Raw genomic sequence first — 18,068 nt, 5'->3', positions numbered from 1 at the left:
TGTAATTTTGGCATTTATTACAAAAGGAATAGAGTATAAAAGTGAGAAGTATTGTGGCAACCTTTCAAGGCATTTGTGAGATAGCACCTGGAGTATTGCATATAGTCTTGGTCCCCTTGCTAATGAGGAATGTAGTTGCAGTGAAGGCAATTCAGATGACTGTCACTAGATTGATTCCAGAGATGAGGGATTTGTCTTATGAAGAGAGATTGAGCAGTTTAAGCATATTCTGTTTGGAGTTTAGAAGAATAAGAGGAGATCTAATTAAAGGGGATTGACAAGGTAGACAGAGAGAGATTGATTCCTCCTGTGGGCCAATCTACAAAAAGAGGTCATAATTTTAGAATGAGGGTCACCAGATTTAAAACAGATATGAGGAGAAATTACTCTCTCAAAATGTTATAACTTTATGGAATTCACTAACTAGAGTTTGGTGGGTGCTGGGACATTGAGTAAATTTATGGAAAAGATAGACAGATTTTTTGTTAGTAACAGATTGAAGGGTTACGGAGAGCAGGCAGGAAATTGGAGTTGTGGCTGAGATGAGATGAGATCAGCCAAAATTGTATTAAATGGCAGAGTAGGCGGAAGGGGTTAAACTATCTACTTTGCTCCTAGCTGTTAAGTTCTTATCTTTTGTGGTCTAATCCATTTACACTGCAAGTTTAGTGCTTGTGAGAAACAATTTCAGCTTTACACCAATGTTAAACTTGCTGAGTACAAATTGGGGTCTCCTGAGCTAAATTGATCTGTTCAGTTGTCAGCTTGGAATCTGACTATAGATTCAGGATAAGTTTGTGCAATAGATGCAGCATCAATTTGAAGCGAAATCATTATGCACCCAACCACACAGTTTGAATTCACCTTTGCTTATTCAAATGTGGTTAGTGCATCATTTATTTTGATTAGGTAGAATAGAAATAGGGTGGCACGGTGGCACAGTGGTTAGCACTGCTGTCTCACAGCGCCTGAGACATGGGTTCAATTCCTGACTCAGGCGACTGACTGTGTGGAGTTTGCACGTTCTCCCCGTGTCTGCGTGGGTTTCCTCCCACAGTCCAAAGATGTGCTGGTCAGGTGAATTGGCCATGCTAAATTGCCCGTAGTGTTAGGTAAGGGGTAAATGTAGGGGTATGGGTGGGTTGCGCTTCGGCGGTTCGGTGTGGACTTGTTGGGCTGAAGGGCCTGTTTCCACACTGTAAGTAATCTAATCTAAATAGAATCATGAGCCAAAAGATCACTTGTAACTTTAAATGAAAAAATTTAACAACATTGCCTGATCAAATGCCCTATCAGCCTGTATAAGAAGTTATTCAAATTAAACTGTGCTGCTGGTGATACTTCCCAAATATAAAATTTTAGATGTTTACAACTGAGTTTACGTTAAACCCATATTATAAATCTGTGGTACAATACAATACATTCCGAAATACAATGAATACGTAGGCTTTTATGGTTTTTTTTCCAACATCAACCTCATCACATTTAGTTTACAGAATATTAAAGTTCTAGATTTTGTGTAACAGAAAGAAACTGCAATTGACAATCAGAGTCACAGAAGTATTCATAGATGTATTAACCTTGTCCCTTATGACCCCAAGTGGGCAGACACAGCATATATTGGGACAAATGAGTGGAGATCAGTCGTGCCAAGTCTCTTCCCTTTTTGTGCTTGACTTGTATTTCCGGTCAGGATATCATCAGGCGCCAGAAGCTCCTGCCAGAACTAGGTGGAGACTTCATTATAATATTAATACATGCTTTCAATTTCACTGAAATGTATTGGAAGTGCAGGATAGACTGCTTTCAAAAAAAGGTGTCTTAAAGGTACCAGCAGCCCTCTCAGGTGCAATTTACAATTGTCATTTTGTATTACTTTTGCAATTTGTTTTATGGACAATACTGCCTGAAAAAGATTTTGAAATACTTTCAGTGCACACATTTTCAAGCAACTTAGCCAGTGACACAGGACTTTATGGGAATCCCTCAGTATTTATGTTATTTCGATAAATTGAATGAAGAGGGGAGGAACATATTAGATCATGTTTTATTCAATCACACGATGGCTGGTCCAGCAATTATTGCCCATCCCTACCTGCTCACAGAAGATAGTGTTGAGCTGTCTTCTTGAACTGCTGCAGCCCACATTTTGTACGTAAGCACATAATGGAAGAGAGTTCAAGGATATTGACCTAATGACAATGAAGAAACAACAATGTATTTTCAAGTCAGGATAGTGAATGGCTTGGAGGGGAACTTGAAGGTGAATATTTCCCCATGTATCTGCTATCCTTGCCCCTCAAAGTGGAAGCAGTTATAGATTTAGAAAGTGCTGTACAAGGAGCCTCAGTGAAGTTCTGCAGTGCATCTTATAGCGTGTACATACTACTGCTATTGAGCATTGGTGGTGGAAGGAGTGGATGTTTGTGGATGTACTGCCAATCAAGTGCTTTATCCTGAATGGTGACAAGTTTCTAGAGTGTCGTTTAAGCTTGCACTCATCCAGGCATCCAGTATTCTGTCACACTCCTGACTTGTGCCTTGGAAATGATGGACAGGCTTTGGGAGTCAGGATATGAGTTATTCACTGCAGGAGTCCTAGCCTCTGACTTACTACCTTTATTATATGTTGTGTCTCCATATTCTTCCTACCAAACTGAATAACGTCATGTGTCTTCACATGCAGCTTCATCTTCCACTTGACAGCCCAGACCACCAACCTTTCAATCTCCTTTTGACACTACCCTCTTCACAGACTGCAATACTTCCAAGTTGTGTGTGCATAGAATTTTGAAGTTGTGCTCTGAACATTAAAGTCCAAGTCAGTCTTACATATCAGGAAAGGTGCGGGCCCCAACACTGATCCTTGTAGAATTCCCTTCTAAACATGCCAACAGTCTACACGATTCACCACTAATGTCTGTTTCCGATCACTCAGCCAATTTTGTATATATTTTGCTACTGTCATTTGTATTCCATGAGTTCCAAGTTATTTTAAGTCAAATCTGCTATAAAGAACCTTGACAAATACCTTTTGGAAGTTCAGGAATGCCACGTCAAACTTATCGTTCTCATCAATGCACTCTGTTCTTATCAAAAAACTCAAGCATGTCAATTGAACACAATTTACCTCTTAACAAACCTATACTGACCTTCCTTTATTAACATGCATTTCTCCAAGTGACTTAATTTTGACTCAAATTGTTGCTTCTAAAAGCTTGCCCACCACTGAGGTTAAATAGATGGATGTGCCATTACTGAGCTACCCTTAAATCCTTTTCTGGCTTGGCTTCAAAAAGAGGAAATCATGTCTGATAAATTTATTAGAATTCTTTGAGGAGGTAATGAGCTTAATAGATGAAAGAGAAGTAGTAGATGTAATTTATTTGGATTTTCAGAAGGCATTTGATAAGGTGAAATTTGTAGTTTTCTAGGCCATCAATAAATATGCTAAATATTTAAGATCTCAATAAGTAAGGGTTTTGTTATAACCGAGATCTGATGATGGTTCATGATATTATTGTTGAAAGTTTGGCTTCTTGCTTATGAGGAAACCAATTCTGATGCTGCCACCAGGTTCAGGGAGCTGAAGTCTTAACCTGGTGGTCCTTCTCTGGAGTTTGTGTTGTTGTGGAGGTAAAAGGGTTGGATTTTTCTTATATTTGTAGCAGTACTGTTTCAAGCAGTTCTCAGGTAGTGCATCATAGTTTGTTCTTTTTTGTGTCATACAATTTGTTTTTTTTTAAAGTACATTGGTACCTTTAAATGGATATATTTAGTGCTTGACAATAAAACACATTTATCAAGTTGAATTGTGTTCTTGAATCTGCTTCATGCAGTCAGCTAGGATCATCATAACAGAGATCTTTACTCAATCGGTTCTCTTAAGAACAGGAATGACTTTGTAACTTCCTATGTGAGGAATAATTGTTGCAAAGAAAGTACAGAGAAAATCACTGCTGAATTCAGCGCTAAAGGTGCATTGCTTAATTCAGAAAAACAGGGAGTACCGGCCTCTTCTCAGTATCTATCCCTTGAGTAGTGCGGCTAAAATCGAGCATCAGGAATTTATCTCATTGTGATTGTTGTTTGTCAAAGCAAGATTAACAATGATTTAGGTTTTTAGAAGATGATGTGAAAAGCACTATCTAATCATATTGCTTAAATGGTCTAAAAGTCTGTCTTATTCTTCTCCTGTGAAATATGGTGATTTGTCGTCATAAATAATGAGCAGGTTACATTATTATTTGATATAGGACAGATGTCAGAGGTAGTGTCTTTACTCTGAGTAGTATTTTAAATAGCCATTGGATAGACATATGGATGACAATGGAATAGTATAGGTTAGATGGGCTTCAGATTGGTTTCACAGGTTGGCGCAGCATTGAGGGCCAAAGGGCCTGTACTACGCTGTAATGTTCTATGTTCTATGTTCTAATACAGATAGAGTCGTAGAGATGTACAGCATGGGTACAGACCCTTCGGTCCAACCCGTCCATGCCGACCAGATATCCCAACCCAATCTAGTCACGCCTGCGAGCACCCGGTCCATATCCCTCCAAACCCTTCTTATTCATATACCCATCCAAATGCCTCTTAAATGTTGCAATTGTACCAGCCTCCACCACACCCTCATTCCATACACATAGCACTCTCTACATGAAAAAGTTTCCCCTTAGGTCTCTTTTATATCTTTCCCCTCTCATCCTAAACCTATGCCCTCTAGTTCTTGACTCGCCGACCCCAGGGAAAAGACTTTGCCTATTTACCCTATCCATGTCCCTCATTATTTTGTAAACCTCTATAAGATCAACCCTCAGCCTCCGACGCTCCAGAGAAAACAGCCCCAGCCTGTTCAGCCTCTCCCTGTAGCTCAAATCCTCCAACTCTGGCGACATCCTTGGAAATTTTTTCTGAACCCATTCAAGTTTCACAACATATTTCCAATAGGAAGGAAACCAGAATTGCACACAATATTCCAACAGTGGCCTAACCAATGTGCTGTACAGCTGCAACATGCCCTCCCAACTCCTGTACTCAATACTCTGACCAATAAAGGAAAGCATACCAAATGCCTTCCTCACTATCCTATCTACCTGCGACTCCACTTTCAAGGAGCTATGAATCTGCAATCCAAGGTCTCTTTGTTCAGCAACACTCTCTAGGACTTTACCATTAAGTGTATAAATCCTGCTAAGATTTGCTTTCCCAAAATGCAGCACCTCACATTTATCTGAATTAAACTCCATCTGCCACTTCTCAGCCCATTGGCCCATCTGATCAAGATCCTGTTGTAATCTGAGGTAGCCCTTTTCGTTATCCAATACACTTCCAATTTTGATGTCATCTGCAAACTCACTGACGGTACCTCTTATGCTCGCATCCAAATCATTTATGTAAATGACGAAAAGTAGAGGACCCAGCACCAATCCTTGTGGCACTCCACTGGTCACTTTGCAAGATATGATTGCTATGTCTTGCCAATGACGATTCCTGTTCATTTTCCCCATCCTTTGCCTCCTTTCACTCAGCCAATTTTGTAACTAGGTCAATAATTTACCTTCATATCAATTTCATGAGCTTCCAACAGTGTCTTATGAAGGATTTTATCAATTGCTATCTGAACCTCACCCTATGCATTATTTTAGGCACCCTTTCACAAAATTCAATTAAGAAAATTAAAGTGAAAGAGGTCCTTTATTCTTTGATCTACTTGTTTAAATGATAGTTTCTGTGTTCTTTGAGAGAAATGGAGTATCTACTTTGAATTCCCTTTCACTGGACAAAACAAAAATGCACTAATGGGTTGTGGGATGTTTCAGCAAACGTTCAGCCACAACGTGTAGGTAGAACAAATATGGGATGAAGGAATATTCGATTTCTGGAATTTTTAACTGTTGGAAACCATTTGTTCATGTATGAGTGCAGAAACTCTTTCTCTAGAGTTTTCAGCATTCTCGGTAACATTCATAGATTAGTTTTCTTAAAATTAGCTTTTTAAATGATACATCAGTTTCCACTCACTGCAAAGTGACCTACTCTTAAGTGAAATCATGTAAACATTGTATCAAGGCTGTAATGAATTTTAAATGTTGTTTCCAGATGTAAAACACCATGGGCTGAAAGCAACATTGTTTTCCTGGATGCATTTGGCAGCAACGTGACTGGAAATAAGATTCATGGTATCAGTGAAAGAACAGAATTACTGGATGGAAAATATAAGGTATTTGAAGAATTAATGTGTACCTACAAATGTACCAATTCTGATTAAGGTTGTGTTCAGTACTCTTACAAATATTGTACTTTCTCTGCAAGTGGAATTGTTCAGAGCATCACAATGGCTTTTAAATTCTCATGTGCTTGTCTTACTGAGAAAACAGCAAAGCTATTGAAGACCCATGCTTAAGTCATTCAAAACCAACCATCACCAGGTACAAAAAGCAATTACATCGTTATCACAGAAAAGCTTCCTGTTGTATCTGCGTATAAACATACAACATTTTTGATGAATGGGTCTTCGTGTTTTTGGAACGTTTTTGAGTTTTTTTTGTGTTACTACTTGTCTATTCTCTCTTGGGATGGGATTTAATCCAATTTTTATAAATGGAGATAAATATTTCACTTATCACTGACTATAAAGACATGTATGTGAAATGCAGTTAGCTCATCTCAACACAATTCCAAATGAGTTTGAAGATACAGCAGAGAACCAGAAACTACCTATCTTGAATAGTACTTGGCTCTGAGAAGTTAAGGACATTATCAAATTGAAACAAAAAAAATACAACATGGCAAATGTTACCAGTAAATTACAGAATTTGAAAAGTTTTAAACGCCAACAAAAGAGAACCAAAGGAAAGGGGAAAATAAACTATGAGGGCAAACAAGCGAGTAACATAAAAATAGACAGTGGGAGCTTCTTTAAATATTTAAAAAGGAAGAGAGAGGCAACAATGAACATAAGGCCCTTGGAGAATGAACCTGGAGAAATAATGATGGGGAGCCAGGAAGTGGCAAAAGAGTTGACCATATACTTAGCATCAGTCTTCCTGGTAGAGGATAATACCTTAGTTTAACAAAAATACTGAATAATCGAGGGGCTTACAAATGCAGGAAAGTGGAAATAAACACAACTATCACTAGAAGAAACATGCTTAGGAAACTAATGGAACTAAAATTTGATAATTTCCCTGGACCTAAAGGGTTGCATTCTTGAATTTTAAAGGAAGTAGCTACAGACATGGGCACATTGGTAGTAATCTTTTGAAAATGCTGAGATTCTAAAAGGGCCCAGAGGAATGGAAAGTTGCTAATGTAACATCCTTATTTAAAAAAGGAAGGATACAAAAACAAACAGTTAACTAAGGGTCAGTTATCTTCAGATTTGTCATTCAGAAAACATTAGCCTATTATAAGGAATGTAAAGGTGGAGTATTTAGAAACACTGAATATAATCAAGTAGAATCAGCATAGCTTCATGAAGGGGATACCATTCTGGCAAATGTAAGACAGTTCTTTGAGGAGGTGACAAGAAGGGTACATAAAGGGGAACCAGCAGATGTGGTATATTTGAATTTGCAAAAGGCATTTGATAAGGTCACACACATAAAGCTACTTCAAATGCAGATTCTGGAAATCTGAAACAAACATCGAGAAAGCTGAAGAAAGTCAGCAAGCCTAGCAGCACAGTGGGGAGAGAAATAGAGTTAACATTTGGAGTCTGCTATGACAGGTTCTTTAGAATCCATGATGTTGACGTTAGTGTATTAGCATGAATAGATGAAAGGCTAACTAACAGCAGGCAGAGAGTTTGGATAAAGTGGGCATTTTCAGGATGCAACCTGTAACTAGTAGAGTGCCAGAGTGGTGGAGCTACAATTATTTAAATATGTATTGATGACTTAGATGATGGAAATGCATGTATCATCACCATATTTGCAAATGACACAATAATAGGTGGAATGGCAAGAAGTGAGGATGATACAAGGAATATACAGAGAGGGCTGAAAATGTGTTGCTGGAAAAGTGCAGCAGGTCAGGCAGCATTCAAAGAGCAGGAGAATCGACGTTTCGGGCATGAGCCCTTCTTCAGTAATGAGGAGAGTGTGCCAAGCAGGCTAAGATAAAAGGTAGGGAGGAGGGCTTGGGGTAGGGGCGTTGGAAATGCGTTAGGTGGAAGGAGGTCAAGGTGAGGGTGATAGGCCGGAGTGGGGTGGGCACGGAGAGGTCAGGAAGAAGATTGCAGGTTAGGACGGCGGTGCTGAGTTCAAAGGATTTGACTGAGACAAGGTGGGGGGAGGGGAAATGAGGAAACTGGAGAAATCTGAGTTCATCCCTTGTGGTTGGAAGGTTCCTATGCGGAAGATGAGGCGCTCTTCCTCCAGCCGTCGTGTTGCTATGGTCTGGCGATGGAGGAGTACAAGGACCTGCATGTCCTTGGTGGAGTGGGAGGGGGAGTTGAGCCACGGGGTGGTTGGGTTGGTTGGTCCGGGTGTCCCAGAGGTGTTCTCTGAAACGTTCCGCAAGTAGGCAGCCTGTCTCCCCAATATAGAGGAGGCCACATCGGGTGCAGCGGATGCAGTAAATGATGTGTGTGGAGGTGCAGGTGAATTTGTGGCGGATATGGAAGGATCCCTTGGGGCCTTGGAGGGAAGTAAGGGGGGAGGTGTGGGCGCAAGTTTTACATTTCTTGCGGTTGCAGGGGAATGTGCTGGGAGTGGAGGTTGGGTTGGTGGGGGCTGCGGACCTGACGAGGGAGTCATGGAGAGAGTGGTCTTTTCGGAATACTGATAGGGGAGGGGAGGGAAATACATCTCGGGTGGTGGGGTCCATTTGGACTCAGCACCGCCTTCCTAACCTGCAATGTTCTTCCTGACCTCTCTGCCCCACTTCCACTCCGGCCGATCACCCTTAACTTAACTTCCTTCCACCTATCGTATTTCCAATGCCCCTCCCCCAAGACCCTCCTTCCGACCTTTTATCTTAGCTTGCTTGGCACACTCTCCTCATTCCTGAAGAAGGGCTCATGCCCGAAACGTCAATTCTCCTGCTCCTTGGATGCTGCCTGACCTGCTGTGCTTTTCCTGCAACACATTTTCAGCTCTGATCTCCAGCATCTGCAGTCCTCACTTTCTCCTCGAAGATATACAAAAAGATGTTTTGACTAGTTATGTGGCAAAGTCTTGACAATGGAATATACTATTAGAAAACGTGAAGTTATGAACTTTGACAGGAAGAATAAATGACCGCAGAAAGCTGCATCAGAGTGGGATTGGTATGAATCACAAAAAGCTAGCATCCAAGTTTAACAGGTAATAGGGAAAGCAAACGGAATGTTGCCTTTTATTTCAAAGGGAATAAAACTGGAGCGGTCTTGCTAAAACTATACAAGGAACAGCTCAGACCACAGCTGGAATACTGCATACAGTTTTGGTCCCCTTATCTAAGGAAAGATATATTGGCATTGAAGGCAGTCCAGGGAAGGTTCACTATGTTGATCCCAGATTTCGAGAGACTTTTTTTATGAGGAGAGGTTTAGTAAGTTGGGCTTGTCCTCATTGGAGCTCAGGTGAAAGAGAGGAGACCTTATTAAAACATACAAGAAGAAGACTTGACAGGGTAGATGAAGAAAGGTTGCTTCTCCATGTGGAAGAGTCTAGGATGACAGGACATAATGTCAGAGTAAGGAGTCACAAATTTAAGACCAAGATGAGGAGGAACCACTTCTTTCAGATGTTGAAGAATCTATGAAATTCTTTACCGCAGAGCGCTATCAGAGCTGGATCATTGAACATTCTCAAGGCTGAGATAAATAGGTTTCTAATTTGTAAGGGAATCAAGCATTATAGGGAGAAGGCAAGAAAGTGGAGTTGAGTTTATCAGATTAACAATGATCTAATTGAAAGTTGAATTGATGAGCCAAATTGCCTATTTCTGCTCCTATATCTTATTGTCTTATGACAAAAGCTTTGTGTTGGATGCCAAGATGACACGCCAATAAGCTCTCCTGGTCCATTGGGCTTGTTACATTATGCCTTTGGCTTTTTTATACGCTACCCTACATTTAGTGAGTAGCTATGCTCATTGGAGAGACTAAATCAAACCAATTCAGAGAGAAAAATAACGAAAAAATTCTCACACAATCCAAACTAATCCAGGGGACTCTCTTGGCCTTGATTTATTTAATATACCTTTTTATAGATTGGTTCAGTTCTTGGTTGAGGAATTACCGTCTTCTTTTGAAGGTATGTCCCAAATTCTCACTGACTATGCAAGCTGTAATTAATTTCCTTTTTCATTATAACTGTACTTAAACATAATTACAAAAATTACTTTGTTAAAAATCACCCAACACCCAGGTTATAGTCCAACAGGTTTAATTGGAAGCATTAGCTTTAGGAGCGCCACTCCTTAATCAGGTGGTTGTGCAAATCATAAAAATTACTTTGTGTTAGTAGAAAGAAGCAAGATAATCAAAAAAATACTTCTACAGGGTTTTATAACTACACCAGAGATTTGAACACAACAATCACGTTAACACGAAAGTGTAGTAAATGAAGGAATGCTGCACTGTTAGAGAGATCTTCTTTCGTATGAAACGTTAAACTAAGATTATGGAACATTAAACTAAGATTCTATCTGGTGTCTCTGGTTCCCACAAGTGATTCCATGAACTCTTTCAAAATGATCAGGGGAGTGCTCCTCCAGTGACCTGAACAACACCCATTCCTCGAGTAACATCGCCAATGCAGATTATCTGGGTATAGTTGTTTATGGGATTATGCTGAGCACAGATCCTGATATTACAATAATGACAACACTTCAAACAGGACCGCAAGATAAAGGAAAATACTGCTAATGCTTCCAATCTGAAAAAAAAGAGCATATTGTAGAAACTCAGCAATTCAGGCAGCATCGATAGAGAGGGAACAGAGTTAATATTTCAAGTCTGAAATGATCCTTTTTAGAGTTAATATTAGCTTTATCTCCACATTTACATTGAGGATATTCTCTAATGTAATGTACAGCAATCCCACTAAGCTAAATACATAAGAATCCCTAAAATAAACTAGAATCAATATATAAAAGGAGGCAAACTCTCCACTTGTGGCAGTCATACCTGACACATAGGAAGGTGGTTGTGGTTTTTGGATGATAGTCATCTCAGCTCCAGGTTATCTCTGCAGACATTCCTCAGAGTACTGTCCTAGGCCCAACCATTTACAGTTGCTTCATCAATGACCTTCCCTCCATTATAAAGCCAGAACCGGGAATGTTTGCCGAAGATCGCCCAATGTTCAGCACCATTTGCAAATCTGCACATACTGAAACAGTCCATGTTCAAATGCAACAAGATCCGGACAATATCCAGGTTTGGACTGACAAGTGGCAAGTAACATTTGCACCACACAAATGCCAGACTATGACCATCTACAATAAGAGATAACTTGCAACAAGTTAAATGTGATTGAAGACTCCCCATTTTCCTTGATGACTCCAGTTCTAACAATATAGAAGAAACTTGACACCATCCAGGACAAAGCAGCTCGCTTGATTGGCACCACATCTGCAAGCATCTAATCTCTCCACCACTGACACAGCAACAGCAGTGTGTACTATTTACAGGATGCACTGCAGAAATTCACCAAAGATCCTTTGAAAGCAACTTCCAAGCACATGACCAATTCCATCTCGAAGGACAAGCGCAACAGATACAAGGGAACACCACCACCTGCAAATTCCCCTCCAAGCCACTTACCATCCTAAATTGGAAACATATCACTGTTCCTTCATTGTCACTGGTTTAAAATCCTGGAATTCCAGCGATGTAGGTCTACCTGCAGCAATGAACTGCAGCAGCTCAAGAAGGCAGCTCACTGCCATCTTCTCAAGAGCAGCTAGGAATGGGCTATAAATGCTGGCAATGCCCACACTCCATGAGTGAATAAAAAAAGGCAATACCTTTGAGAATGCATCACCCTCTGATTAATGTACAGAAAACTCAGTCTCGATAATATGCTTACGTATTTAATGAAACTTGGAGCCATGACGTCTGACTACTCAATTAATCAAATGGTGCCTTTATTTTCTTATTTCATCGCTTGAGTCCCAGACATAATGCTCATTGAGATAAATAACTTATTTTATTTTCTAAATTATTGATGGAGTTATATTAGAGGGGTATCAAATAAATAACATGACTTTCTAAGAATCTTAAATAATCTTTCTATAGAATGTTTAAACATTTAATTTTCTTAGAAATTTGTGATTTTTTTAAAAGCAGAAATCCTTTGAAGAAATAAAACCTTGTTGACAGTAACATAGCATTTTTTAAAAAAATTCTTCTGGGTTTCACATTGGAAATTGGAGATCAAGTTGACTTTAGTTATCTCTGTAATGCATCATTATTGCAGTAAGCTATATATTGTTCTAACAGCGTTTATGTTACAGTATGAAATTAAACTTTACTTTTTATATGCAAGAATTAGATGGTTCAGTCTTACTCAAAATCACAAACAATTTGTTATCACCCATTGTAAAATGCTGTATGAAGCTGAGTCCCTGAAATCAAGGAATTGTAGGTCAAAGGATGCATCAAAATAGATAACATAATAATGGTAATGTAATTAATGTTCTCCTTAGTATGATCCCCCTATTAATTAAAGATTGTACATATCGGGGTTGAAGGGAAGTACAGGAAATAAGCAAAAATTCATTCTCATTAAAACTGAATGATGACTGTAATGTTTTAGCAACATTTCCGTATAAACCACTTTATAAATTAGAGTTGAACAAAGTAATTGTAGGATGGCAAAGATAGTGCCCTTAAATTATTAAACTTTATTTAAAAAGTTCTATCACTGTTTTCCTGAGAGATAAGGTTTCCATATCCCACACCCCAAAGGTCATGCCATTCTGCTAGAGATCCAGAATATATGATTAAAGCATTTTAATGTTGTGGATCATTCAGTTACCAAAACAGCCAGTCCATTGTCATTGTAAATTATAATTAAATGCTTTCAGGTTCAAGGTCTAGCGCGGCTGGTCACTAAAATCTATCTACCATCCATTAGATGAATTTCAATCGGTCTTGGACAGACAGCTTGTGGGTGGGGGGTTCAAACAAATGTTATCCAGACAGCTTCATCAGAACTGTCTTTTAGTGATTGATTGTGAAATAGTTTCAGCACTGATTGAGCAACGGTCCACGTACTGAAATGTTGCAACCAAAGTCTTTAAGACATTAAGAGCTTTAAAAATACTTTTATTTATTCTCAAGTGAATGTCTGAGTTTATGAGCAACATTTTTCAGATGCTGGTTTCTTTTCATTTCATTTTATTTATTTTTGGCCAATCCGGCAATTTTTTTTGGTTAATTCCTATGGGGGTTGATGGTAAAAAAAAGAGGGACATTGATGAAAACAAGTTTCCAATAAAGTAACCACAGTATTCCCTAAAGCATCAGTTTTTTTACAGACTAAACATTCAACTTGTCATTACTTTGTATTCTATTGTAGTGAGTATGCAAAACTCTTGTTGGAAGTTTTCTATAGGCCTCTGAATAGTTCCAGAAATGAAAAAGAAAGGCTTGCAAAGATGATTCTTGATAGGAGCGAGAGTGACAGAGCAGTTGTTATGGGGAACTTTACCTTTTCAAATATTGACTGGGAACAAGTTCAAGTACTTCAGACGGGTCAGATTTTGTCCAATGTGTACAATATGTCGACAGGCCAACAAGGGGAAAGGCCACATTGGATTTGGTACTAGGTAATGAACCCGGCCAGGTGTTAGATTTAGAGGTAGGTGAGCACTTTGGTGTTAGTGACCACAATTCGATTATGTTTACTTGAGCAATGGAAAAGGATAGGTATATACCACAGGGGAATTGACATTTCAGGCAAAAGCCCTCCAGGATTCTGATGAAGGGCTTCTGCCCGAAACGTTGACTTTCCTGCACCTCGGATGCTGCCTGACCTGCTGTGTTTTTCCAGCACCACTCTAATCTTGACTCTAATCTCCAGCATCTACAGTACCCACTTTTTCCTATATACCGCAGGGCAAGAGTTATGATGGGAGGAAAGGCAATTACGGTGTGATTAGGCAAGATTTAGAATGCATAGGACGGGGAAGGAAACTGCAGGGGATGGGCACAATTGAAATGTGGAGTTTATTCAAGGAACAGCTATTGCATGTCCTTGATAAGTAGGTACCTGTCTGGCAGGGAGGAAATTGTCGAGCGAGGGAGCTGTGGTTTACTAAAGAAGTTGGAGCTCTTGTCAAAAGGAAGAAGAAGGATTATGGAAGGAAGAGACTTGAAGGCTCAGTCAGGGCACTTGAGAGTTACAAGTTAGCCAGAAAAGACATAAAGAGAGAGCTCAGAAGAGCCAGGAGGAGACATGAGATGTCATTGGCAGATAGGATCAAGGACTAACCCTAATGCTTTCTATAGGTATATCAGGAATAAAAGAATGACTAGAGTAAGATTTGAGCCAATCAAGGATAGTAGTGGGAAGTTGTATGTGGAGTCAGATAGAAGAGGCACTAAATGAATATTTTTCATCAGTATTCACACTGAAAACTGACGATGTGATCAAGGAGAATACAGGCGACCAGACTGCATGGGATTTAGGAGGAGGAGGCAATAGCAATTCTGGGAAGTGTGAAAATAGATAAGTCCTTTGGGCTGGATGGGATTTATCCTAGGATTGTTTGGGAAGCTAGGGAGGAGATAGCAGAGACTTTGTCTTTGATCTTTATTTTGTCATTGTCGATAGGAATAGTGCCAGAAAACTGGAGGATAGCAAATGTTGTTCCCTTGCTCAAGAAGGGGAGTAGGGACAACTGTGATAAATATAGACCAGTGAGCCTTACTTCGGTTGTGGGTGAAGGGTTGGAAGAGGTTATAAGAGATAGGATTTATAATCATCTAGAAAGAAATAAGTTGATTAGGAATAGTCAACACGGTTTTGTGAAGGGTAGGTTGTGCCTCACAAACCTTATTGAATTCTTTGAGAAGGTGACCAAACAGGTGGATGAGAGTAAAGTAGTCAATGTGATGTATCTGGATTTCAGTAAGGTGTTTGATAAGGTTTTCCCATCTTGCACAAAATACGGAGGCATGGGATTGAGGGTGATTTAGCGTTTTGGATAAGAAATTGATTAACTGAATGGTTGATGGGAAATATTCATCCTGGAGTTCACTTGTTAGTGGTGTACTGCAAGGATCTGTTTTAGGGCCACTGCTGTTTGTCATTTTTAGAAATGACATGGTTGAGAGCAGAGAAGGATGGGTTAATAAATTTGTGAATGACACTAAGGTTGGTAGAGTTGTGGATAGTGCCGAAGAATGTTATAGGTTATAGAGGGCCATAGATTAGCTGCAGAGCTGGCTGAGAGGTGGCAAATGGAGTTTAATGTGGAAAAGTGTGAGATGATTCACTTTGGAAGGAGTAACAGGAATGCAGAGTGCTGGTAGGATTTGTGGTAATGTAGATGAACAGAGAGATTTCTGTGTCCATGTACATAGATCCCTGAAAATTGCCACTCAGGTTGATAGGTTTGTTTAGAAGGCATACGGTATGTTTGCTTTTATGAGTAGAGGGATTGAGTTTCGGAGCCATGAGGCCTTGTTGCAACTGTACAAAACTCTGATGCAGCTGCACTTGGAGTATTGCGTACAGTTCTGGTCACCGCATTATAGGAAGGATGTGGAAGCTTTGGAAAGGGTTCAGAGGACATTTTCTAGGGTGTTGCCTGGTATGAAGGGATGGTCTTATGAGGAAAGGCTGAGGGACTTGAGGCTGTTTTCATTAAAGAGAAGAAGGTTGAAAGGTGACTTAGAGTCATAGAAACGTACAGCATGGAAACAGACCTTTTAGTCCAACCCGTCCATGCCGATCAGATATCCCAACCCAATCGAGTCCCATTTGCCAACACCCAGCCCATATCCCTCCAAACCCTTCGTATTCATATACACATCTAAATGCCTTTTAAATGTTATAGTTGTACCAGCTTCTACCACTTCCTCTGGCAGCTCATTCCATACATGTACCACCCTCTGCGTGAAAAGGTTGCCCCTTAGGTCCCTTTTATATCTTTCCCCTCTCACCCTAAATCTATATCCTCTAGTTCTGGACTCCCCCACCCCAGGGAAAAGACTTTGTCTATTTATCCTATCCATGCCCCTCATTTTATAAATCTCTATAAGGTCACCCCTCAGCCTCCAACGCTCCACGGAAAACAACCCCAGCCTATTCAGCCTCTCCATATAGCTCAAATCCTCCAACACTGGCAACATCCTTGTAAGCCTTTCAAGTTTCACAACAGATTTCCGGTAGGAAGGAGACCAGAATTGTACGGAATATTCCAAAAGTGGCCTAACCAACATCCTGTACAGTTGCAACATGACCTCCCAACTCCAATACTCAATGCTCTGACTAGGCAAGGAAAGTAAACCAAATGCTGCCTTCAGTATCCTATCTAACTGCGACTCTACTTTAAGGAGCTATGGACCTGCACTCCAAGGTCTCTTTGTTCAGCAACTCTCCCTAGGACCTTATCATTAAGTGTACATGACCTGCTAAGATTTACTTTCACAAAATGCAGCACTTCACATTTATCTAAATTAAACTCCATCTGGCACATCTCAGCCATTGGCCCATCTGATCAAGATCCTGTTGTGTTCTGAAATAACCTTCTTCCCTGTCCACTACACCTCCAATTTTGGTGTCATCTGCAAACTTGCTAACTACACCTCCTATGTTCATATCCAAACCATATATAAATGACAAAAGTAGTGGAGACAGCACCGATCCTTGTGGCACTCCACTGGTCACAGGCCTCCAGTCTGAAAAACAACCCTCCACCACCACTCTCTGTCTTCTACCTTCAAGCCAGTTCTGCATCCAAATGGCAAGTTCTCCCTGAGATCTAACCTTGCTATCTAGTCTCCCATGGGGAACCTTGTCAAACGCCTTACTGAAGTCCATATAGATCATGCCCACTGCTCTGACTTCATCAATTCTTTTTGTTACTTCTTTCAAAAAACTCAATCAAGTTTGTGAGACATGACTTCCCCCACACAAAGTCATATTGACTCTCCCTGATCAATCCTTGCCTTTCCAAATACACGTACCTCCTGTCCCACAGGATTCCCTCCAACAACTTGTCCGCCATCGACATCAAGCTCACCAGTCTATAGTTCCCTGGCTTGTCTTTACCACCTTTCTTAAATAGTGGCACCACATTAGCCAATCTCCAGTCTTCCGGCACCTCATCTGTGACTATCCCAGCAAGGGACCAAGCAATCACTTCCATAGCTTTCCAAAGAATTCTAGGGTACACCTGATCAGGTCTGGGGATTTATCCACATTTATGTGTTTCAAGACATCCAGCACTTCCTCCCCTTTAATATGGTCATTTTTTAAGATGTCACCATCTATTTCCCTACATTCTGTATCTTCCATGTCCTTTTCCACAGTAAACACTGATGTAAAATACTCATTTAGTATCTCCCCCATCTTCTGCCGCCTTGCTGATATTTGAGGGGGTGTATTCACTCTCCACTTACCCTTTTATCCTTAATTTATAAAATATATTTGTAAAAACCATTTGGATTCTCCTTAACCCTATTTGCCAAACTTATCTCATGTTCCCTTTTTGCCCCCTGATTTTCATCTTAAGTATACTCCTACTGCTTTTATACCCTTCTAAGGAATGATGTGATCTCTACTGCCAATATCGCATTCCCTACACCTACCAGCCTTTCATTTCACCGTCACAGGAATATACTGTCCATGGACACTCATTTCTGAAGGCTTCCCATTTTCCAGCTGTCCCTTTACCTGCGAACATCTGCCCCCAATCAGCTTTTGAAAGTTCTTGCCTAATACTGTCAAAATTAGCCTTCCTGCAAATGTGTTGCTGGTCAAAGCACAGCAGGTTAGGCAGCATCTCAGGAATAGAGAATTCGACGTTTCGAGCATAAGCCCTTCATCAGGAATTAGCCTTCCTCCAATTTAGAACTTCAACTGTTAGATCTGGTCTATCCTTCTCCATCATTACTTTAA

The 18,068-nt window shown here is 40.2% G+C and overlaps 1 protein-coding gene across 1 annotated transcript in view; it reads left to right on the top strand.

Annotated features, from left to right (window-relative positions):
- flt1 (fms related receptor tyrosine kinase 1) overlaps positions 1-18,068 on the top strand; it is a 202,745-nt gene that overhangs the window by 87,132 nt on the left and 97,545 nt on the right. The window contains exon 11 of the mRNA XM_060826118.1: positions 6,103-6,223. Within this exon, the coding sequence (XP_060682101.1) occupies positions 6,103-6,223 (121 nt within the window). The remainder of the gene's footprint in view (positions 1-6,102; positions 6,224-18,068) is intronic.

This window comes from Hemiscyllium ocellatum, chromosome 6, assembly GCF_020745735.1.
Source record: "Hemiscyllium ocellatum isolate sHemOce1 chromosome 6, sHemOce1.pat.X.cur, whole genome shotgun sequence".
Classification (NCBI taxonomy): domain Eukaryota; kingdom Metazoa; phylum Chordata; class Chondrichthyes; order Orectolobiformes; family Hemiscylliidae; genus Hemiscyllium; species Hemiscyllium ocellatum.
The sequence above is the reverse complement of the archived record's forward strand: the minus strand, read 5'-3'. Positions and strand labels throughout refer to the sequence as shown.